The sequence below is a fragment of the Cebus imitator genome, unplaced genomic scaffold (assembly GCF_001604975.1).
Source record: "Cebus imitator isolate Cc_AM_T3 unplaced genomic scaffold, Cebus_imitator-1.0 Scaffold393, whole genome shotgun sequence".
Taxonomy (NCBI): domain Eukaryota; kingdom Metazoa; phylum Chordata; class Mammalia; order Primates; family Cebidae; genus Cebus; species Cebus imitator.
The window spans coordinates 797,802-821,070 of record NW_016107708.1 but is presented as its reverse complement, the minus strand read 5'-3'; the positions used below and the strand labels follow the sequence as shown (position 1 = coordinate 821,070).

General features: G+C 44.1%; 1 protein-coding gene across 2 annotated transcripts in view; it reads right to left on the bottom strand.

The window, feature by feature from the left end:
- Positions 1-23,269, bottom strand: part of GRID1 (glutamate ionotropic receptor delta type subunit 1) — a 770,306-nt gene that overhangs the window by 254,275 nt on the left and 492,762 nt on the right. For both annotated transcript variants that reach the window (XM_017508524.2, XM_017508525.2), the window contains exons 6-7: positions 12,961-13,131; positions 171-332 (exon numbers count right to left, since the gene is read on the bottom strand). In XM_017508524.2, coding sequence (XP_017364013.1) covers positions 171-332; positions 12,961-13,131 — 333 coding nt within the window. The remainder of the gene's footprint in view (positions 1-170; positions 333-12,960; positions 13,132-23,269) is intronic.

Genomic DNA, 23,269 nt, shown 5'->3' with positions numbered 1-23,269 from the left:
GACCACAGCTCACCTAGCCTGCGGATGCCAGGACAGGAAGAGTGACAAGGAGAGAGGCATGGGGCAGCCACACAGAGCCCAGCTTCAGGCCAGCTGCTAGAGGGGAACACAGTGGAGGTAAAAGAAGGGGCCTTTCTTTGGCCAGGTTGAGGGTGCCCCCTCACACGTACCTTTTTGATAGTGTCCAGCATAGACCTCCCACCGTTCCATGGCTTAGTGGACTTCCGTATGCAGTTGAGGCTCGCCATGCTATGCCACTTCCGGTCCTCCAGTTTCCTGTGAAAGGCGTTGGCCAGCATCAGAACACTGTCATACAGATAGAGGTTGGAGATCTGCAAAGACAGAGGCAGTGAAACCTTTTCCACAGGTGTATTTCCAAAGAGCTTTGGAGAAACCCACAGAGGAAAGGAGGAATGCAGGATGCCAACACTGAGCTATGGTGCTCATTATCTACACCAAGATCCTCGGCTTTTAGGTGTTCTTTCAAAAATCCAGCCAGCTTCTGGAGTCCTGAATGGAATAAGACCTTGCCCTGACACAGGAACTAAATTGGGAGGTGCATCTGTACATCAGCAAGGAGAACCATGATCTGTACCTAATTGAGATGTGCACACAGGCTAGTTACCCACTCAGATAATGAAGGATGGAGGAAAGGATAAGCAGAAAGCATGGGGTCAAAGATTAGTAGGATAAAGGGAGGGTACAGCATTTGCAAAGACATGAAGGTGTCAAGGAACAGGGTCAGGCATGGCACAGTCTACCAGAGTTTTTTGTAAACGACCAGCTAGTAAAGATTTTAGGCTTAGTGGTCTCTTTTGCTACTGTTCAACTCTGCTGATATAACTTGAAAGCAGTCATAGGAAATATATAAACATATGAGTGCAACCATGTGCAATAAAACATCATTTTCCTAAACAGGCAATGTACTGGATCTGCCCTATGGGTCACCATTGGTGGATCCTTGGGGTTAGAGGACCTGAAAACAGTTCAAGATGACTGTGTCAATGGGTACCATATGGAGGGAGCAGGATCAAGAGAGAAGCGGGGACTGAGCCTTGCAAAGACTTGGGGCCTTGCTAAGGAGGAAGAGCAAAAGGAGAAGGACACCATTGTTGGGTCAGTGTACAGAAAGCTGGAGGTCAGACCTGGGCCTCAGAAAGACCACTCTGGTCACTAGACAGGTCTAAGGTAAATGGTGGCCCGAGTGACCAGGTGAGAGTGAGGACGGTGGTAACAAGAGGTGAGGATTTGGTGCCTGCTGTGCAGTGGAGTCACTGTCACCCAGGGAACACATTTGGGATTTGCAACTGTGCCCATCTGAGGACCACCCTTCTGCTTAGTTGTCTGTTCTGAGCTTGATAGTATAGGAGACACATCCCTGTCTCAGAGGTCTGGAGGGTAAGACTATGAGTGAGAATCTAGGGTAACAGTGTGAAGAATGACACTGCAGCATCGGGGCTCAACCCATGTGTGGGGTCCGGGGTGGGCAGGCCAGGCTCGGCCTCCTGACTGTGGCTACAGACCCCGATCTGGATCTGGAGGAGTTGGTAGATAACACCCACCCTCCCAGGGGCCCAGTGGGAGCTCATTGCAGAAAAAGGATAGCCCTGTTCTCGGATGTTGTCTTCACACCACCCCAGCCCTCCACGGGGTTATCGGAGCACAAAGGAGAGAAGGAGGAGGGAAGGGGTTGAGGGCGAGGTAACCTCCACCCTCAGTCAGGTTTGTGGTCACCCCAACTAATAACTGTTGCACAAACAATGGGCAGCCAAAGTGGGTCAAGGGGACCATTCCTGAACACCTCAACAGCAAGCCGTCTGCTAAAAATATTTCAGAAAAACAAAATCACCAGATAAAAATAGAAGATCATGTCAGCCTCACAGGACTCCTGGGAAGATCAAATAGGCTCCTTGGGCTGCAGAAAGAACCCCTCTTCCCCCAGCCTCACACCCACCCCTCCCCAATAAGTCCCCACACCACAACACCTCTGTGCCTTGTTCTCTGCCTGCAATTTACTTCCTCATGTTTCTTATTCCAGGTGATCCAAAAGTAGAACCTTAGATGAGAACTTAGGTGGCAGGAATTCTCCAGCAACTGCAGCTGAAGCTTGAGGTGAGCCTATAGGAGGTACAAGGTATCACAGACATCTGCACCATCACACCTGTCCAGCCCTCAAGGACCATTCCCAGCATGTCACATCTAGGCAGAGCTGACTGCCTCCCTTGTAGATGTCCTTGTACACAGACAATTGAAGAGCTCTGTCCTGTCTGCCACTGTCCTTTGCACCAGCTCTGACCACTGTGGGCTGCATGCCCAGCGTCTCTGCACGCTGTAGGTGTGACAGGATGGTCAGATGTTGCAGAGGTGTCAAGAGTGTGCTAAAACAGGAGCCTCAAGCTGAGGGGGAGCAGGTCAGTGCCTGAATTGACCCCCTTCAGGGGCCTGCAGCACACAAGTGCTTACCTGACATCAGGGAGATAACTAAGTACCACTACCCACCAGGAACTCACCCCCCATCGCACAGGGAACACCGTGACAGAACTGTGCCCCCAGCCACTCGAGGCCTAGAGGAGCATTTCCTCAACGAGCAGGATTAATTCACTCTTTGTTCCCGTCAACTCCCAGCCCTCAGGATCCCCCACCACTGCAGGCGTTGCTAAGACTTCCTCCCCTCTGGAAAACAAACCCATAATGGAGATGTTATTATAAGGAATGTAAGCCACTTAGAATTGGTTTGTTGTTTTGGTTGCTTTTTTTCTTTTCTTTTCTTTTCCCAAAAGAATAACTTGAAGCTGAGAGTCCTTGAAGTTGTGAAGATTTCTCTTCTCAAAACATTCATGGGTCTCCCAGCCACCCACTCATAGCTGATGCTATTTAACCAGCCAGGACTCTTTGACCCTTACCCCCACCCACCCACACACTCACACATCAGTGCAGAGCCCACAGCACCAGCTCAGCTGCGGCTCAGACCAGAACCCAGTGGAATCTCCCTCTTTCACTTCAGCACTTCTGTTCACAATGAATTAAGGCACTCAACAAATGTATGAATGCAGAGCGGTCTTGAACAAAGAGCAAAAAGCAGGACATGACTCAGAAAGGCCAAGGAAGCCCTCAGTCCTCCCACATGTGTGTCTGCTTCGAAGAGTGAATGCATCCCAGTTGACAGGAACAGGCTTGAGCAACGATCTTTTCCAGGCACAGATAGGCCTTCCCTCTGCCCACATACCACCCTGGATGTATCCTCTTTCATTATACATGTTGTCAGCTCATGAATGTGTTTACTTCAGCAATCTTTGAGCTCTTTAAGTAGTATATCTAGAATTCAGCACTAACCAAAGCACATAGCTAGTGCTTAATGTATGCTTCGTGGCTGAGCACATGGTAGACAAATGTATGCACAGATGGAAGGGTAGATGAATGGATGGATGGGTGGGTGTGTGGGTGGATGAATGGATGGATGGATGAGTGGGCGGATGGGTGGATAAAGTGATGAAGTGATAGATGGATGAATGGATTGGTGGATGAAGTGATGGATGGATAGATGGATCTTCTCAGAAGGTACACACCAGTCACAAAAAAGAAATTTTTACCAAAAAGAGGAATTATAGAAAATGGATAGCAGATAAAAGAGATTTTTTTCCCTCCAACTTTAACTTTGGAGAGAGCCTCCTTTGTTCAAACAGCAATTTGTTCTTGTCTAAACATCTTCCTGATCCTCCCATGGAGCTGTTTTCTTCTACTCCACTTACTCCTGCCTCTTCCCTGGTAAGATGCTGTCTCTCTCTGCCTTGGGCATAACCTAACACTGCAGTAATAATCTGTGGCTCCTCCATCTGCTCTCCAACCTCGGCATCCTAAGTGAGGTGACCTACTTTGTGCAAACTGACTTTAGCTGACCGTTACTGGTGGAGATGCAGAAGGTGGGGAAGGCCCTACGCTCACAATCTATTTGAGAAGGATTTTGGATAAAAAGATCACAAGTAGATAGTAGAAAGGCAGTTTATGATTGGGTCCCTCTCTATAACCTGATAAACATAACAGAAGTCTTTCCTCAGGGAAAATGACTAGAATACCAGTGTCAGGGTTGGTCATGCCAACCCCCTGAGAAGGAAGTCTGGAAGGAGAGAGGGCCCCAGATGCACAGATGCTCACTCACCATTGACCACCAAGGGCCAACATTCCAGGCTGGAGCCACAAGCCACAGGTGCAGAGAATGAGTCCTGGCTTGAAGAAGTCCTTGCCTCCCTCCCTCACCTTGTAGGTTAGGCATGGCACAGGGCCCATTAGCAAAGATAAGACAAGCCAGCAGATGCTGTCACTATTTAAGCCTTATCCGTATGCAAGCAGGAGCCCAGGGCTCTAGGTGACCTAGGAACGCTGCAGCATAAAGTTCCAGAACCAAAATAGCATTCTAGGCTGAGAATACATTTGAGAAGCAAAAGAGAGGTCAAAGTGCCAAGGCCAAGGGCATGGCAGAGGAGAGACCTGGCTGCAAAGCAAAATACCTGGAACCAGGTCAGAGATGCCAGAGGGAATGAAATCAAGGCCAGACAGAAGCCAGTAAAATGGCTTGAGGCCTTTCTGGGAGCCTGTGGGCTCTGTTTTAAGTGAGGAGAGAGCTGGAAAAAGGACTGGCTGGTTCATTTAGCCACCCCAGAGATTTATGCCGAGTTCCTCTTTCACTGATTATCATATAGTATGACTCTCACACTAGGGTTGCAGCTTAGGCAGGTGGTCTAATAGGATCAGCAACAGCTTTGGATTCATCCCAACCTGGATCATCTTTGCTCCCTGTTGGACCCAGGTCTCTACAGCAGTGCATGGATACAGCAAGCACTCAATAAATATTTATTGAACGGGTGAAATACATTCCACTAGCATCCACTTGCTAAGTGATATTGAACAAGCTGTTAAACACTCTTAGACTTATCTTGATGACAATAAAATATAGTGTGATCTGGGCTCCTGGAGAGGTGCAATGTGGCAGCCGTGATTTATCCACCTGTGGAATGCAGATGGTAATACCCCTGTGTGCCAAGTACTATTCTAAGATCTTTGCATGCATCTTTGTTTTTAGAGGGAGCAGAGACAGAAAGGAATAGAAGAGGCAAATAAAATACCTAAGCAGGCTCCTGACTTCAATATGTATGAGCTGAGTGCTCCTCCAAGGATGTCCCTAGAAGCTGGGGTCAGCAGGAGTCTGGATGCAGAACATGAGGACTACTGAGAAAATGAATTTGTACTCTCCAACACCACTCATCCTCTCCCACAAGGCTCCTTGGTCCCTAAAGCCTTCCAAAGGCGTGAAGGGGTCACGTCTGACTCCTACAGCTTGAGGGTCAGAGATCAAGCAAGAATCAGTGCTGAATATATTAATTCCCACCTGAAATCTGCTCACCTGGGCACCTGTGCACATGTCCCTGGCCTCCTCCAGGCCCCAGTGGCACAGCCACAGCTGCCACAGACCCAAGGGCTAAGCTGCACCTTTCAGGCCTACACGACCTGAGGTGTTGTAGGGCTGTCCTCTAAGGGAAAGGCTACTTCTCTGCCCCTGGGATGTTTCATAAAAGGTACCAAGACAGGAAAGCTCAGAGTGTGTGGAGGGAGCAGGGGGCAGTGGGGGGAAGCTTTATAATACCCTGACTCTGATTCCTGAGAGGGAGACAGTGTGGCCCACTATAGTCAAAAGCCAGACATTTATTTAGCAAGGCTGGCTCAGCCACGGGAGCCTTTGGCACAGTGGATTCTGCAATGAAACTAGTGAAGTGTGCGGGGGAGATGGGGAAGGCAGGCAGGGTATGGCTGGAACAAAGGCCAGCTGCAGTCCAGCATCCATGGAAGGCACGTGCTCTGCACTCCATCCCCTGCCCAGCTCAAGGGTTTCAGTCCTCGGGAAGCCTCCAGATGTCCTCACTCAATGGTCATCTCCCATTGTTGGGGTGGAGTTCAGATGCCCTTATTTTTCCCTAGGAAAATGGTAACCACTGGTTAACCTGCCTCCAGCTTCAGACCCTCCCTTTCCACACTGTACAGAGTTGCCTTTCTCGGATACATGACCTCCATATCATATCACCAAGGGCAGAGCCGCTATTGTCCCCTCCAAGTCACTTTCCAACTTCTTGCCTCTCACCACTTGCCCCAGGCACAATGAACTCTTCCCTGCTCTCTTGGGCCTCTGGGCCTGCACACATGTCAGCTTCCCTTATCAGAACATGCTACAGCGTGGAAATTAAAATTCCCAATTTTGAGGAGTTTATGAGAATCAGGAGGGAACATTTGTGAAAGGTCTAACATGAGAAGGAGTGCATAAGAAGTGCATAAATGGGTATTCGTGGAATTACTGAAAGTTGAATAAACAGTTCTAAACATGTTCTTAGAAACACAAAGTTAAAGAGATGTCAAGACATTTGCAAAGAAGATGTCTCTTCTTAGAAGACAAGTGGTGGTAGATCGAGGCCACTGGGGAAAGAGATGGGAGCTCTATATGAATAAATGCGGAATTGTCTATCTTCCACCAGAATCCCACGCTATGCACTTCCCTGAGATGGGAGGATCCTGCGAGGTGTAAATTTCTGACATCAGTTTCCCATGCTGGAGGTGGGTCCTCAGAAAGGTAACAAGAAAGGTAGGATGGGTCTTTGGGAAGCAGGAGAGAATTCAGCCATGAACTCTTGATGGAGCCTTCAGCTCTTGAGACCCAGATGGACACTCTTGGCTGCTGGATAATTAGAGATGAGTCACAAGAAGTTGACTGAGGACCAGGGATGGAAAAATAGATTTTTTAAAGTTATCACTAGAATTTCCATTACATCAGTAACTATATTTTATTTAGGAAAATACCTTGTGTCAGCAGGAACAAAGGCCACCAGTAAGGCTGTTAAATTGATTTTCTTGAGAAAATAAGGAGTCAAGACCCAGAGGGAAGAAACGGAGGGAGGACAGGGAAGCCAGCGAGATCAAGATGAGGAGACCAAGGAGCACTGGGGGCAGGGGAGCAGCGTTCTGAAACACTGAGCATTCCCCAGAGGGGAGGGGCTTCGAAGGCTGAGTCCTGCTTGAACAGCTACAATGCAAATGCACCACCCAACTGTCACCATCTGTAACACTGTCTCTGAGGCTCCTGAGAAGACTGAAAGCTGCCTTAGTCCAGTCAGGCCACTATAACAAAATACCATAGACTGGGTGGCTTATAAGCACCAGAAACTTACTTCTCACCTTTCTGAGACCTGGAAAGTACAAGATCAAGGTGCCTACAGATTCAGTGTCTGGTGAGGACCTGCTTCTTGGCTCATAGGTAGTGCCTTCTCATCATGTCCTGGCAGAGTGGAAGGGGAGAACTCCGGTCTCTTCAGTCTCTTATAAGGGCACAAATCCCATTTATGAGGGCTCCACCCTCATCACCTCCCAAAGGTTTCACCTCCTAATACCATCACCTTGGGGATTAGGTTTCGACATAGACATTTTGGAGGAATACAAACATTAAGACCATAGTGGATGTCTTGCACAGAAAGGAATTTGTTGTCTTGTATCAGGAAGGCACTGACTTTCCACCTAGGCAAGCACTGGGCAGGGTGGAGGCAGGCACATTGGAAGCCCAGGTGCTCTGGTTGGTTACTGAGTCCCTGGAAGCAGGATCAGTGCTACCAAAGGTAATGAGCGTATAAGCCCTCCGTGAAGTGTGTTGAGCTCCTCAGGAATGCTGCAGGCTCCTAGGTTGATCTCACTGAGATCTCTGCCCTCATCAGTGGGTAAGGGAGAGGCCCTTGGAGGACAGGAGGGTGTACCTGCTGGGTGGTCAGGCTGTCTGCCTTCCTGGCAGCAGCACATGCCTTCTCTGTAGTAAATCTGAGACTTCAGTCATGTTTTATTAGGGTGCTCCAGCCTAGTATTTGTTATGCTTTGGAGCCCAGGGAATTGTTGTGCATCTGCATTATCAAGGTAAAAATCATCCTTGGAGGCGAAGGGAGATGAATTCCAGGCCATGGTCAGAACTAGACCGTTATCCTCCCAACACCAAAGCTGAAAGAATGGGAAATGTTTTCATTAAGAAAGGCTGCATTTCCTCCAGGCTTCTAAAGAGCCCAGTTTTCTCTTCCCTCTGTCATTAATCAAGCAAAGTAGACTGTTCAGGGAGACATCACAGAGGCAAACAGAAGGAACCGACCTCTGACCAAATCCTCAGATGGGTTGTGGTTGGCCAGCAAAATCAGACAAGCAGCGGACAGAGGGTCCAGCGGGGAGGACAAGCTGACAACCGATGTGACAGCTTGAGAAGTCCACCCCAGGTGAGGTTTCTCTGCAAAACTGCTGCCACCCCACCCGTCCTGGGAGAGGGCACCAGAGCCAAGCCTCAGGAGAAAGCAGGTGGTAACAGAGGACACAGGAGATGCAGGGAGCTCTGCTCACTGCTGAATGTAAGAGGACAGTGTGGAGAGTGAAGAGTGCTATCTGTTCACACCCAAGGCTCCCTGGGCTCCAAATGCACACATGGCCACCTGCAGTCAGAACAGCAGCAGTTGTGCCCAAGGAGAACACCTGTGCAATTGTCTCTGACAAAGCCTTTCCCACTTTCTGTGTTAAATGTTCCCATATGGATCTTTAGGGTTAAGTAAACCATTGAAAGTGACATGAAATCCAAGGTAGCTGGTGTGGGGAGGTTCTGTGAAGCTCCAGAGGACAGGCTTCTACCAACAGGTTGACAAAAACCTTTTAGCCATGGACGAGTACAGAAAGCCCTAAAAAATAGGGATGCTAGATGGAGAGGGGTTGAAATGCTCTAATAGATAGCGTGCAGCGCGGAGGAGGAATGATTCCATCAAGCCATTTGACAATTTTAAAATGCACAAAGAGAAATTTCAACCTGAAGCAGCATTTTATGGTAATACACATTAGCCCCCACAGCTTAATTCAGGGATCCGGCTCCACAGTGACCACACAACACAGTTTACATCATTTGCCTGTCAACCCTTAGAAATACATTTGAATATAAATGGGGTGGCTATGTGATAATATGCCTGTTACTTCCATTGCAGCCCTGATGTCGCAGGGCAGTACAGTTCCAGAGACAAAGTACATTGTCTCTGGACAAAATTACAGATTCTCCTCTAAGCAAAGATGTCTGTGAAGTCTTAGCAAAGTCTCAGGGTTCTGAGGGACTGGTTATCACTTTTATTACAGGCTGACTCAGACAAGCCCTAAACTAACTTGTCAAGAAAACAAGAATGCGAAACACACAAATAAGACAGTGCTTTGTGGAGAAAACTAAACAGCAGTCTGTATGCTGGCAAATGCAATGCTTTTGGAGCACTAGAGGTCACATATTTAGGTATTTTTCTTCCAAGGGACTTTCTTTCTGCTAAATAGGAACCAAATTGATTTGCTATAATAGCTCTTGGTTGGCTTTAGAGCACAGAAAGCCCTGACCACAGGCCTCATAGAGAAAGACAGAGTTTCTCAGGCCAGCTCACTACAGGAGCCAAGGGATGGATGCTCTTGCAAAAATTCCCTGTTCTTCTTGGTCCTCCTAGAAACTTCTAAACCAGAATGATCATTCTAAGAGCAGCCATGGGGAGGTGGCAGGGACTAAAGATAGACTGGAAAGCTCCATTTCCAAAAGGATCTTCACTAATTTCATCAAGACAAAGTTAATAATCCATGACATAAATGGTTATTTTTTCCTTGAGTTAGTTGTTCTAAACATTGTAGAGTCTTCCCGATAAATCTCACAGCTAGAGGCTAGTAGAAATTAGTTTGCCTTCTACACTGTCATTAAGAAAGAAAGAAGTGGTAATAGCTAAGAGGAAACTGGAAGGGAATGGCTTGTAAATGAGATGAATCTACAAGCTGCCTAAGTAGTTGTTGGGCAGGATGAGTAAATAACTCCACATTTTCCTCTTATCACGTTGCCTCACAGGAAGCAGATGCAACAAATGGAGATAGAGATTCCTTTAATAAGATGTTTTACTTATATATAGAGAGAGGCACCTAGAGTCAATTTAACTTGTATTAAGACCTGCATTCTTAACAGATTCACCCTGTAATTCCATATTGAGGTCTTCGATGAGCAGGGGCATGTGCTGTTGTATAAAGAGCGACATGAGTCTAAAAGCCATGGCCTCTTATCTCCCAAGAAAGGAAGCTATGACTGAGCACCCATGGGAGAGATGTGGACAGTAAGTGGTACACAAAGCTTGTGACAAGAGGCTGCAAAGATGGAAACTGCCCTCCAACCAGCAGTGATGCCCTTAGAAAGCATGCTTTGGAGACAGGTAGACTAAATCACACCAAAAAAAGAAGAAGAAGGTGGCATGTTTAGCCCTTCCATGGAAACCCTGAATGTACCTGTCCACCTCCTCAGTAATGATGATAATAGGTTAAGTATCCCTCATCTAAAATGCTTCGGACCATAAGGGTTTTGGATTGAGGATTTTGTTTTTTCATTTGCATTACATTCCAGTTCCAATTGAGCATCCCTAATCCAAAAATGCAAAATCTGAAATGCCCCATTTTTTTTTTTGAGTGTCATTTTGGGACTCAAAAAGTTTTAGATTTCAGAGTATTTCAGATTTTGGATTTTCAAATTAGAGATACTCAACCTGTACTGCTAATAGCTCAGCTCTGAACTGAATGCTTTCTGTATGTTCTCCCATTTAATTTTTATTATGGCTCTGGGAAGTAATATTCTAACCTCCAATTTACAGAGGAGGGAACTGAGGCACAGAATGATAAACAAATAATAATAATGAAATAATTGGCTAGCAACTAGAGTTACCAGGATTTGGACCCAGGCAATTTGACTCCTCCTTTACTGCTGTTGCTATTATTACAAGATTCCAGTAGTGCTGCACTTAAGTTTTGCTCTTTGTGTAGTGCCTGGGTCTCAGCAGGAACAGAGGGAGTTGGAGTGTCCCAGGGTTCCTGGGTCTGACACTGCATTTACCTCATTTGATGATGTCTGGCTACACATCTGGGAGCTGCGCCTTTGTTTCTCCTCTCCATGTGCACCTGTCATTTAAGTAGGCCCTCAGCTATATTCCCCTTTGGACTCTCAGTCTCTCTTTCTCACTCCTCCAGTGGAAAGACTTTTTGTAGCCAAAGTATCTGATATGCAACCAAAGGGCCCACCTGCGCCCTTCACCCACAGCAAAAGGAAGCATCACAGACCTCGATGAGAAGCACTTTCCTTTTTCCCTGCTCCAACCTTTGCAGACACTTCTGTGCCATGGAAAGTGGCCCCATCTTTGTTCTTCAAGGAGACTGAGTGTGGTTTAAGACCTGGAGAATGATTTAGGGCATATGAGGCAAGGGTGCCATGTATTTGGAGAGGGAGGAAGCCCTCCAAGGGAGAGAGAAGCTAGAAAGACCCTGCAGAGAGTGAGACCCTCACAGGCTCTGGCCCCACAGAGAGCAAAGGGATTCCCCTCTCCCCCTGCACTGGGTGGGAATAGGCACACACTCTCTGAGCCCCACTGTCTAAGGCCATTTCCATCCACATGGAGGCTGGGAGTGATACCTACAAAGGCACAGTGAGAGGAACTTGCTTGGACTTCACCATTTCTTCCAAACTCCACAAAGGAAGGCAGAATAGACCAGCAGCATCTCAATACGCAAACTCTTGTACCAGGGGCCTTTCACTCTGACTCAGGTGCCCAGGGCTTTTGAGTCCATGAGTGCTGCAGGGCACTTGGGCAAACTCTCTTGGCCACCGAAAGACCGCAGACATTCTGGTGGGCTCCCTGGAGCAGTGGACACTGGTAGAATGGGGATTATTACAGATAAAATCAATACCTGCTGTGTTTCCCCATCAACCAGGAACATACTTCTCATGTTTACCATCCATTGAGGCATGTTTCCTTTTTCTCCCTACATATGAGATTATAGAGTAGATTCATTCCTTTGGTAAATTTGACACATATCCATGCCTCACTCAAGATTCCAACAATTGCCTTCCCCAAAATGGGCGGCCCCTGACATGGTGAAAACAAGATGTTATGTGGTGGGGCTGATACTCAGATGGCAGATACAGCCATCTCTGTTCTGAAATGCTGATTTCCATCCCTCATCCCTGGCTAGATAAAGACAATGGAACTAGTTTCAAATGCTGAATGGCAAGCATATCACACATACAAATTTCTGGATAATTTCCACAAACCCAACTGGAAGAAACTTCCTTCTGTCCTGTGGCTCTCACTTACTAAGTGTCATGAAAGTTCTCTGAGGCACCACATTTCTAACCTAGAAATGGATCTGAGGCTGCCAGTGAGGACTCTCCACACTGCTTCCCTGGTGCTCCCAAACACCCAGAAAGAAACTATCTCTTACACCAGGCACATAGCTCTCCATCATATTCCAAGGTCCAAGACTAGCTAGTGCCGATTGCACATAATCAGGGTTGACCAGAAACACTTGTTACTTCTGGCTTTGGAAGGAACCAAGCCAGTGGGGTTCCATGTCATGGTTTTGCTGTCCCGCCCCTCCCTGCTCAACCTGGCATCCAGCAGCGTCTTGGATGACCCAAGCCTCAGCACTCAGCAGATGTGCTGGGACAGTCCCAACTTGTTTTGCAAGAGTCATATCTGTATTAATAACAGCCTAAAGCAGGTTGTAAATGATCACTCCCCAAAGAAGACTCCATCCCCAGCCCCGCCAGATAAACATTTCCACAAGCAGTCATCACAGAGACATAAGAGACAGAAATCTCTTTACCCTCTATGCATGTAACTTTTAAATACCAGAGACACTCTGTGAGCCAATAAGCCCTGTCTGCTGACCACAGGCATAATTGCCTGCTAGTGCTGCTCACAGACACTGCCCAGTCGACCATTTTCAATTTCAACAAATGGCAGAGCTCTAGTAATTGAAGTGGGTGGGCAACAGGAGGCTCCCGCATGTCTCCCTTAGCCAAGGGTGTGGGTGAGGCTCTTGGTGGAGGGAAGTGGGGAGAAGAGGCTGAGCACTGACCTGCAGCATCTGGAGATAGCCTTCCTGGGGGTCGCAGAGCAGGGAGGAGATACGGTGGTTGTTCCTCATGCATTTCTGATTGTCCTTTGCAGATGGGAAGATTTGCCGGACCACGGTCATCCTTCCAAGGGCACTATGGACCAGATCCAGGATCTCCGGGTCACTGATTTCCTAGAAAAACAACCAGGCCCGTGCTTACCATCCACTTAAGAACTATCTTTGCAAGAGAACTATCAGGAGGCATCTAGGCCAGCAGCCAGAACAGCAAATGCCAAAGAGGTCAAGGGATTGGGCCCAGGTCACACAGCTCATTAGTTGCTTATTCACAGATACTACTTGATATCCCTTAGGTGCAAACAAGATTAGTCAACATTTTCCCTAAAGGCCAGAAAAAGATGTTTGAGGCTAAACCACTGATGCACTAGTTTCCACAGGTGTAAAGCTTTTAGGAACCAGTACCATCAAGGGTCATGGTAGACATTAGCCAGACAGAAAGGCTAACTCTCCTTTTGGGAGTTACCTACCTGATTCTGACAGGGAAAGCTGGGTTTCTCTGCCATAGTTGATCAATATACAATAAGTTTCCCTGAATTCTTCTAGAATTACATTCATTTTGCAAAATATTTACATATGAATTTTGAGAATATATCCATTCATTTATTCACTATTTATTCCACAAAGTCTACCTAAATCTCTGACGTTTGTTCTGTAGTAAGCACTGTGGATACAGCCGGGAACAAATCAGGCCCTATCCTTCCCTGTAAATCCCATGGATATCCTAGGATGGAATATGCTGAGTGTCCCAGGGCTATATATGTGCTGTCCATATTGACTGCACAAAGCCCTTTGCTCACATTAGCTCATTTAGTGCTCACAACATCCCTCGGAATTCTGGGAAGTAGATCCCAGTATGATCCACTGTGGAGCATAGACACAGCAAGGAAAGGAGACCACAGGAGCTCTTTCCAGAAAGGGGCTTCCCTGAGGTATCTGACAAGGGGTAGACTTGTGATGGCTAATACTGAGAGTCAACTTGATTGGATTGAAGGATGCAAAGTATTGTTTGGGGTGTGTCTGTGAGGGTGTTGCCAAAGGAGACTGATATTTGAGTCAGTGGACTGGGAAAGGCAGACCCACCCTCAGTCTGGGTGGGCAACATCTAATCAGTTGCCAGCATGGCTAGAATAAAGCAGGCAGAAGGAGTTGGAAAGAGCAGACTTGCTCAGTCTTCCAGCCTCTTTTTCCCATGCTAGATGCTTCCTTCCCTCAACCATCAGACTCCAAATTCTTTAGCTTTTGGACTCTTGGACTCACACCAGTGGTTTGCCAGGGGCTCTCAGGCCTTTGGCCACAGACTGAAGGCTGCACTGTGACTTCCCTACTTTTGAGGTTTGGGGACTCACAGATTGGCTTCCTTGCTACTCAGCTTGCAGACAGCCTATTACGGAACTTCACGTTGTGATCATGTGAGCGAATACTCCTTAATAAAGTCCCTTTCATATACACATCGATCCTATTAGTTTCGTCCCTCTAGAGAACCCTGACTAATATGGATTTTGTTTCTGGCTAACAAGTTCTGGAGAATGAACTTGTTAGCCAAAGTGCCACTGGTAGGCAGGGCAGGGTTGCAGTTGAGGAGTTGGTGATGCTGTAGAGGGAAGGTGGAGGGAGCTGCCAATAGCTCCCTGATCCAGGTAGAGGGTAGAGGCAGCAGGGAGAGTGAAATGCTACAACCTTAGGTGACCTGGTGAGGGACAGAGCGACTGCCCCGCTGCGGGGAATGCTTGTGAGGGCAGAAGGAAGAGTGGTCAGAGGCAGGGCTAGAGCCATATGCAGGGCCAGATGGGAGAACAGAGGGTCAGTACACCCCACAAAATGGCCATACTAAGAGAGATGAGGAGACCTTGAAAGGATTTAGGCTCAAACAACCCAAGATTTACATTTTTAAAAACCTCTGACTGCAGTAGGGAGAGAGGATTAGAGAGGAACAGAACTGAGGAAAAAGAGAGCACCTGTCTCTGCAGCTGGGTACAATAGGATAATTACAACAAAATGGAAACGAACACATACAGACACCACTCGACTTAATATGGGCTTACATCCTGACAAACCCATCGTAATTGAAAATATCATAAATCAAAAATGCACTTAATCCCCCTAGCTGGTGAACATCACAGCTTAGCCTTGTTCAGAATGCTCACATTAGCCTACAGTTGGGCAAAGTCACCCAGCAGAAAGCCTATTCTCTAATAAAGTGTTGAATATCTCACAGGATTTCTTGAATACTGTACTGAAAGTGAAAAACAGAATGGTTTCATGGGCACTAAACTGGGTATTCTACTGAATGTGTATCATTTTCATGCCATTGTAAAGTCAAAAAATTGTAAGTCAAACCATTCTGTCAGGGATAGTCTGTATAAGCCAACAATTTCAGTGGTGGAAGAGAGACATAGGCAGGTTAAGAAAAGCTCTGGTTCACTCTTTTGTTGTTGTTGAGACAGAGTCTTGCTCTGTCACTCAGGCTGGAGTGCAGTGGTCCAATCTCAGTTCAAGCAATTCTCCCACGTCAGCCTCCCGAGTAGCTGGGATTACAGGCGTCTGCCACCGCACCCAGCTAATTTTTTGTATTTAGTAGAGACGGCGATTCACCATATTGCCCAAGCTGGTATCGAACTCGGCCTCGTGATCCACCTGCCTGGGCCTCCCAAAGTGTTGGGATTACAGGCATGAACCACCACATCTGGCCCACTCTTTCTAAGAAGGGACTAAATCGGTGGTAAATTACAAGAAAAAATCTTAACTACAAATAGCTACATTTTGAAACAGGTCTTAAATCTTTCTCCTTGCATGTGACACATTCTAGTTTTGAGATAATATGATGGTAAAAAGGAAGTTAATGAGGTTAGGAATTAGGGATGAGGGCTTCAAAATCATTTAAACAAGAACATTACATTTTTATGGGTAAGATGGTAAACAATGTATTTCAGGAATGGTCTTAGGAAGCTGAGATGTGTGTGAAGCCTGGTCAGCTGAAACCACGTGCTGGATCTGGAAGTAAGTAAAATATTAAGGGTTGTATTCTTTTAGGATAATTAATAGTTTCCAAATATACTGAATTACAGGGATTTCAAAAGAACTAAAATGCTATTACATACTGGATTTAGGGTTAAACTACTAAACTGTATTTCAGACAAAAGACTGTTCAAGATGATTTTATTGGGTTGGAACCAACAGACAGTCAAAGGTGGGGAAATTGACAATGTCCATGTTTCAGGACTACCAGATGGAATGGGGCTAGAACACAGCTGGGCTTCAGGGAGGGGAACAGAGGGCACAGCTGAGCCTGGATGCGCATGCTCAGCTCTGCTCTTAGTTGCTTTGGTGACCAAGACCCTGCCCCAAACACAGGATACAGAATGACAGAAATCACATTTTAATCTAACAGGAAGTAAGAAAATAAGAAAAAGCAATGAGTGGATTGTTAGTTTTACCTTGAAGCTGGAATATAAAGGACTTGTGGAGGGAATTTTTAGCTAGAAAAAGCATGAGGTCATGAAGACCATAATTTAAATTATGCACAAAAGGGTGAATCAGAGCCAGTACACCTCCAAGAGAAAGTGGTTGTCTCATGCCTTTCGTTTTTCCCACATTCTCTTGATGGCAGAGGGTACTGTAAGAAAACAGGTCATTCTCCTAGAAGTCTTTTGATTAAACTTCCCCTGCTCCCTCAACTTTCTGGAGGGAGAATCAGCAGCACTGAGATCTCCCTTCACACCTCAATCAGGAGCCTGGAAATCTGTAGTGGAGCTGACTTACAGAGTTACACGGTACTCTTCTGTAAGCACAACCATCACTTTCCCAGGCAACCTGGGGCAGCACCTGGAGTAAGTGGCTAAGTAGGCCAAGGGCAGCCACAACATCAAGTGGGCTCAGCCCCTGCCACCAGCTGCCCTAGTCTGCACTGTTTCTTTTCCATTCTACTCACCCAGGAACTCCTGGAGGCTCCCTTTCCAACCCATTAGCCGCCATATGCCTTCCTCACAGTGAAGGTCTGTAGGTACCTTGCAGAACTTCCTGTTTTCCCTAACCCAGTTCTCATCCATGTGCGCTGGGTCAGAGCATGTACACTGGTTGCCAATGTACTCCCACCCACCTCCTCGAATTTGTGGGACTATTCTTACTGCACAATCCAGAGATATCTGCGATCAGAATCTAAGAAGCCACAGAAGCAGCTTTCCCACTTCCCTGGGGGCAATTAAAAAAGTCACTTTTCTCCTTGCCTCAGTCCCAAACCTGTGTGATCGGCCAGTTCCAGCAGTTTTATGTCAGGCCCTGCTCCTGTCCTGTTGGTCCCCCTGGTCCCTTGAGTGCCACAGAGATGAGCATAGGGATGCACTCACTCCCTGCTCACTCATGTCAGGCTGCGCACACCGGGCTGCACTTCCTGGCTGCACACATCAGGTCAATCTCTGTACCACCATGAGACACCCTGGCCTCAGGACCTTCTTTAGTGTGCAAACGGCAATCCAAGTGGCTGTTTGGAAAACAAACTTTCCCTTTGTCTTGGGCACACATTCCCTCCAGTAGTGCAGTCAATGAGCAGAAGCAGCAAGACAATGTATAAACACCACTATTAGAAGTCAGTAAATCAGTAGCACAAACAAAAGTAACACATCATATGCAGATGCTCACTGGAGTGCACCAGCTCAAAGTAAAGCTTTTGCACTTTATTACTTTCTAAGTTTATATTGTGAAATATACCTTATGCACAAACACATACATTAAATGTGAATAATAAAATGATTTCAGTGTGCCTTTCATCAAGCTAAGAAATAAAATATTACCCAGATCTTGGTTGGATGCCTCCTTCTCAAATGCTTACTCCTTCCCCCTCACAGAAGCAGCCTTTGTCATGCTATGATTAGTGTAGTGTAACCCAAATAATATACAGCTTAGTCTCATTTGTTTTGCTTAGCTTTGGGTAAGCTAAACAGTGTGCATGCCTCTTGTAATTGTGTTCTAACACGTTGCTTCTCAAACTTTGTTGTGTATCAGTATCATTTGGGGAACTTAATAAAATTACAAAGGTCCAATCCTGTCCCACTTCAACAAGCAACGTCTCTGGGGACCCCATGAGTTTTCCAGCTAATTCTAATACACACCAACGTTTAATAACCACTGGTTGAACATTAAGTATTTGTGATTCACTCATGGCTGATAGGTACAGCTCTAGTTTATTCATTTTTGAAGGTATGCACAATCATATTGTATAACTATACTACAATTTATTCACCCTATTGTTGATTACCATTTGACTGTTTTGTTTGCTGTTACAATGTTTCCATGTACATTGTTTTGTGCATGTGTTTTGGTGTGCTTGAATAAGAATTTCTTTCGGATATATATCTAGAATTAAAATTCCTTGATTAGAAAATAGGAACATATTCAAATTTACTAGGTAACACTAAATATGTAAAGTGTAAAATAAATTTATATATTCGAATTGATTTCTATCATATTATTTATATTATATATTTTGCAATTTTTTTGTTTCTTCCTTTTTGTAAAGTGGTTTTACAAATTTATAATCATATGTGATAAAGGGAGTTTCTGTTGCTCTACATCCTTGCCTACACCTGATATTGTATGATTTCCTAATATTTGACAGTCTGGTAAGTATGCACTGGAGTATTTTTAAATTTTATTTTCATTTCCCTAGTTCTTAATAGGGTTGAATATCTTCTATACATTTATGAACCATTTGTATTACCTTTCCTGCATTTGTGCTTTTGTCCAATTTCCATTAAGTTGGTTCTCTTGCATGTTAATTTGTGAGACTGTATTTTTTTTTTATTCTAGATACAAAGTCTTTGTCACATGCTGCAGATATCTTCTCCAGATTCTGGAATGTTTGTAAGAACCAGACTACAAACCCATCTAACTTTGGTTCTTTGTAGAGAGGCTGGCTTTGTAGCTTAGCATGTGGTCAGTTTGTATAATATGAATGTTTTATGTGCATTCATTGTCCATTTATTGGTGTCAACGGTCATTTTGGGGTCCATTAAAAATTTGTGTATTTCTCTTTGAATATTGCCTATTTTTAACATATTTGGAGAGTTTTTTTATTAGTTACACACAGTATAGAATTATAGCACCTTGCTGAATTAAATGTCAACATTATATAGATATCCTCTTTATTTCTAGTAATACGCCTTGCCTTTGGTCTATTGTGTCTGATATTAATATAGCTACACCAGTTTTATTTTGGTCAGTATCTGCCTGCTCTTTTTCCACCTCTTTGTCATCAATCTTTCCCTGTCTCACATTTTAGTTGGAATTCCAGTAAACATAACATAGCTGATATTTTACATTTACATTTGAATTTTTAGTAGGACTCTCAATCCACTTATATTGATTATGATTATTTATATATTTGGGTTTTCTATCGAGTTATTTATACTATTATATTTTGCTATTTTTTCCTTATTCCTTTTTTGTTTCCCTTTAAAATGATTTATTTCCTATCTTCACTTATTTGCCCTCCCTTGGAAGTTATGTTCTCCATGTTATCTTTTATTGGTTATTCTAGATATTTTAATATGTATACTTAAGAAAGTATGAAGTTAATCAGTATTTTCACTCTTCTTTAATGTTTACCTTCAATCACCAATATCCCAACTAACATGCTAAAAACCTCCAGTATTTATTTATTTATGCTTTCTTATTACACATTATTTCCATTGTTTGATAAAGCCAGTATTGTCTGTGTAAGCAATATTCATTAGTTTATTGGTAAGGCATTCTTTTAGGAACCTCAAACCTTACATCTGGATCATCTTCTTCCGCCTGAAGTACATTACTGAGAATTTCCTTTAATTTGGGTTTGCTGGTGATAAACTCAGTTTTTGTTTGCTGGAAAATCCCTTTATTTTTATCTCACTCTTGAAAGATATAATTCTAAGTTGATTACTATTTTCTCTAAAACATGGAAAGTAATATGACACTGTCTTCTAGCTTCCATTGCTGTCCAGTGTGTAAGTTTCCCACAGCTGCATTAACAAATTATCACAAACTTAGTTGCTCAAAATAACAGAATTTTATTCTGTCATATTTCTAGAGACCATAAAGCCAAAATCCATTTCACTGGGCTGAAATCTTGGTGGTGGCCAGGATGCCATCCTTTTGGAGACCCTGGGGGAGATGTGTTCCTCACTGCTTCCAGTTTTTGGTGGCTGTCAGCATTCCCTGCCTTGTAGCTACAGCATTCCAAGCTCTGTCCATATGGTTGCATTACCTCCTTGTCTTCTGTACAGTCAAATCTCCCTTTGCTTTCCTCTTATAAGGATGCTGGGATTGCATTTAAGACCTATCCAGATAACCCAAGATAATCACCCCATCTCAAGATCATTAACTTCATCACATCTGCAAAATGTACTTCGCCATATAAGGTAATACTCACAGGTTCTTGAATTAGGCCTTGGATATCTTTGGAGTCCATTATTCAACCCACTGCATCCAGATATTAAGAATCATTTTAACTGGCATTCTTTTGTAGATGATGTGTCTTTTCTCTCTAGATGCCTTTTTTTTTTTTTAATTGTTCTTTAAGTTCTGGGATACATGTGCAGAACTTGCAGGATTGTTGCATAGGTATACACATGCCATGGCGGTTTGCTGTCTCCATCCCCCTGTCACCTACATCAGGCATTTCTCCCAATGTTATCCCTCCCCAACCTCCCTGCCCCCGGTGTCCCTCCCCTAGCCCCCCACCCTCCAATGGACCCCAGTGTGTGATGTTCCTGTGTCCATGCATTCTCATTATTCAACACCTGCCTATGAGTGAGAACATGCGGTGTTTGGTTCTCTGTTCTTGTGTCAGTTTGCTGAGGATGATGGTTTACAGATTCATCCATGTCCCTACAAAGGACATGAACTCATCGTTTTTATGGCTGCATAGTATTCCATGGTGTATATGTGCCACATTTCCTTTGTCCAGTCTATCATTGATGGGCATTTGGGTTGGTTCCAGATCTTTGCTATTGTAAACAGTGCCACTATGAACATACGTGTGCATGTGTCTTTATGATAGAACAATTTATAATCCTTTGTGTATATACCCAGTAATGGGATTGCTGGGTCAAATGGAATTTCCATTTCTAGATCCTTGAGGAATCACCACACTGTCTTCCACAATGGTTGAACTAATTTACACTTCTACCAACAACGTAAAAGTGTTCCTATTTCTCCACACCCTCTCCAGCACCTGTTGTCTCTAGATTTTTTAATGATCACCATTCTAACTGGCATGAGATGGTATCTCAATGTAGTTTTGATTTGCATTTCTCTAATGATCAGTGATGATGAGCATTTTTTCATATATTTGTTGGCCTCATAAATGTCTTCTTTTGAAAAGTATCTGTTCACATCCTTCGCCCACTTTTGAATGGATTTGTTTTTTTCTTGTAAATCTGCTTTAGTTCTCTAATATCCAGAATCTGGATGCCTTTTTGGGTTTTTGCTTGTCTTCAGTGTTCTATGGTAGAATGTTATGCTGTACCCAGATATGGACTTTTAATTTTTATTCTGTTTCTGATTCTTGGGATTTCTGAGTCTTGTGTTTGGTTTCTATCAATACTTTTAGAGAATTAGAAGCCATGACATCTTTTATTTTTTTTTCTCCTCCATTATCTCATATTTCATTTTAGAAATCCAATCAAAAGTAGGTAGGACTCTTTCATTCTACCTTCCGTGTATCTTAATCTCTCTTTCATATTTTCTATCTCTTTGTTTCTCTGGGCCTCATTCTAAATAATTTCTTCACATTTTCCAGTTCACTAATTCTTTCTGCATATGTATCCACTTTGGTGTTCAATCTCTCCTCTAAGATTTCTAACTTCAATTGTTAGACTTTTAATTTTCTGATGTTCTGTTCAATTCCTTTTCCATTTTGCTTTTTAAATGCCTTTTATTCCTTGCTCATATTTTCCAGTCTCTATTTTTGAAACATATTTAAACATACTTATTTAATATTCTATGTCAGATAATTCTAAATAAGCAAAGTCATTTCAAATCTGAGTAAAATGCACTTTATTATTTCCTGGTTCTCACTCATGGCAAGTTCTTTCTTTCCTTCTTTTTTCCATTCTCTCTCTCTCTCTCTCTCTCTCCCCCCGCCCCCTTCTCTCCCACCCTCTCTTTCGTCCTTGCTTCTTCCCATCATGCATGTAATCTTCATTTTCCTTAGAACTTTCTTATGAAGGGTTTGATTCACATTACTTCAGAAACTATATATATGCTTGCTTCAACAACCTAACTAGGAGCACTACGAATCTATAACCACTACAAATTAAGTTTTCCTTTCAGCTTTTTAAAGATACCATAAATAGTGGAAACCTGCATGAGAGTTATCAGTTCTGAAGAAAACTCCCCCTTCCATGCAACTCCAGTCAAGACTGAAAATTTTCCTTGCCATCTCCTTCTGCATAGTTTGCTCATTTCTCATTAATCTTTGCACCGAAGACAGATGTTGCCAGCTTTATGTAGAAATCTCTCATCAGGCTCCATATTTGTTTAGTTCTTAGACTTTTATCTCATACATCCTATTCGTTGCACAGTCATAAGAAAAAAAGCTCAGGGTTTTCACAGTTGGGCAAATATATGCAAGGCAAAAATTAAATTTGAAGCTCACATATTGCTGGTAGTTCCTATTATCACTTTATATTTGGCCTTCATAGATATTACTCTTGATGGGTTCTATTTTTAAATATTTTTAAATTATTATATCTGGCTTTTTTGATCCTTTTTCCTTTTGTGAGTGTCATTCAGGCTAATTATTTTTTCATGAAGACATACTACTAAACCTTTTGTATGGAATTTAAATTCTTTTTTTTCTATACTTTAAGTTCTGTGGTACACGTGCAGAACATGCAGGTTTGTTACATAGTTATACACGTTCCATGGTGGTTTGCTGCATCCATCACCCTGTCATCTACATTAGGTATTTCTCATAATGCTATCCCTCCCCTACATTGTGGCACTGTTCACAATAGCAAAGACTTGGAACCAACCCAAATGCCCATCAATGATACATTGGATAAAGAAAATGTGGCACCATATACACCATGGAATATTATGCAGCCATAAGAAAGGATGAGTTCATGTCCTTTGCAGGGACACAGGTAAAGCTGGAAACAGTCACTCTCAGCAAACTGACACAAGAACAGAAAATCAAACACCACATGTTCTCACTCATAAATGGGACTTAAACAATGAGAACACAGGGATAGTAGGGGGTAGGGGGATAGGGGAA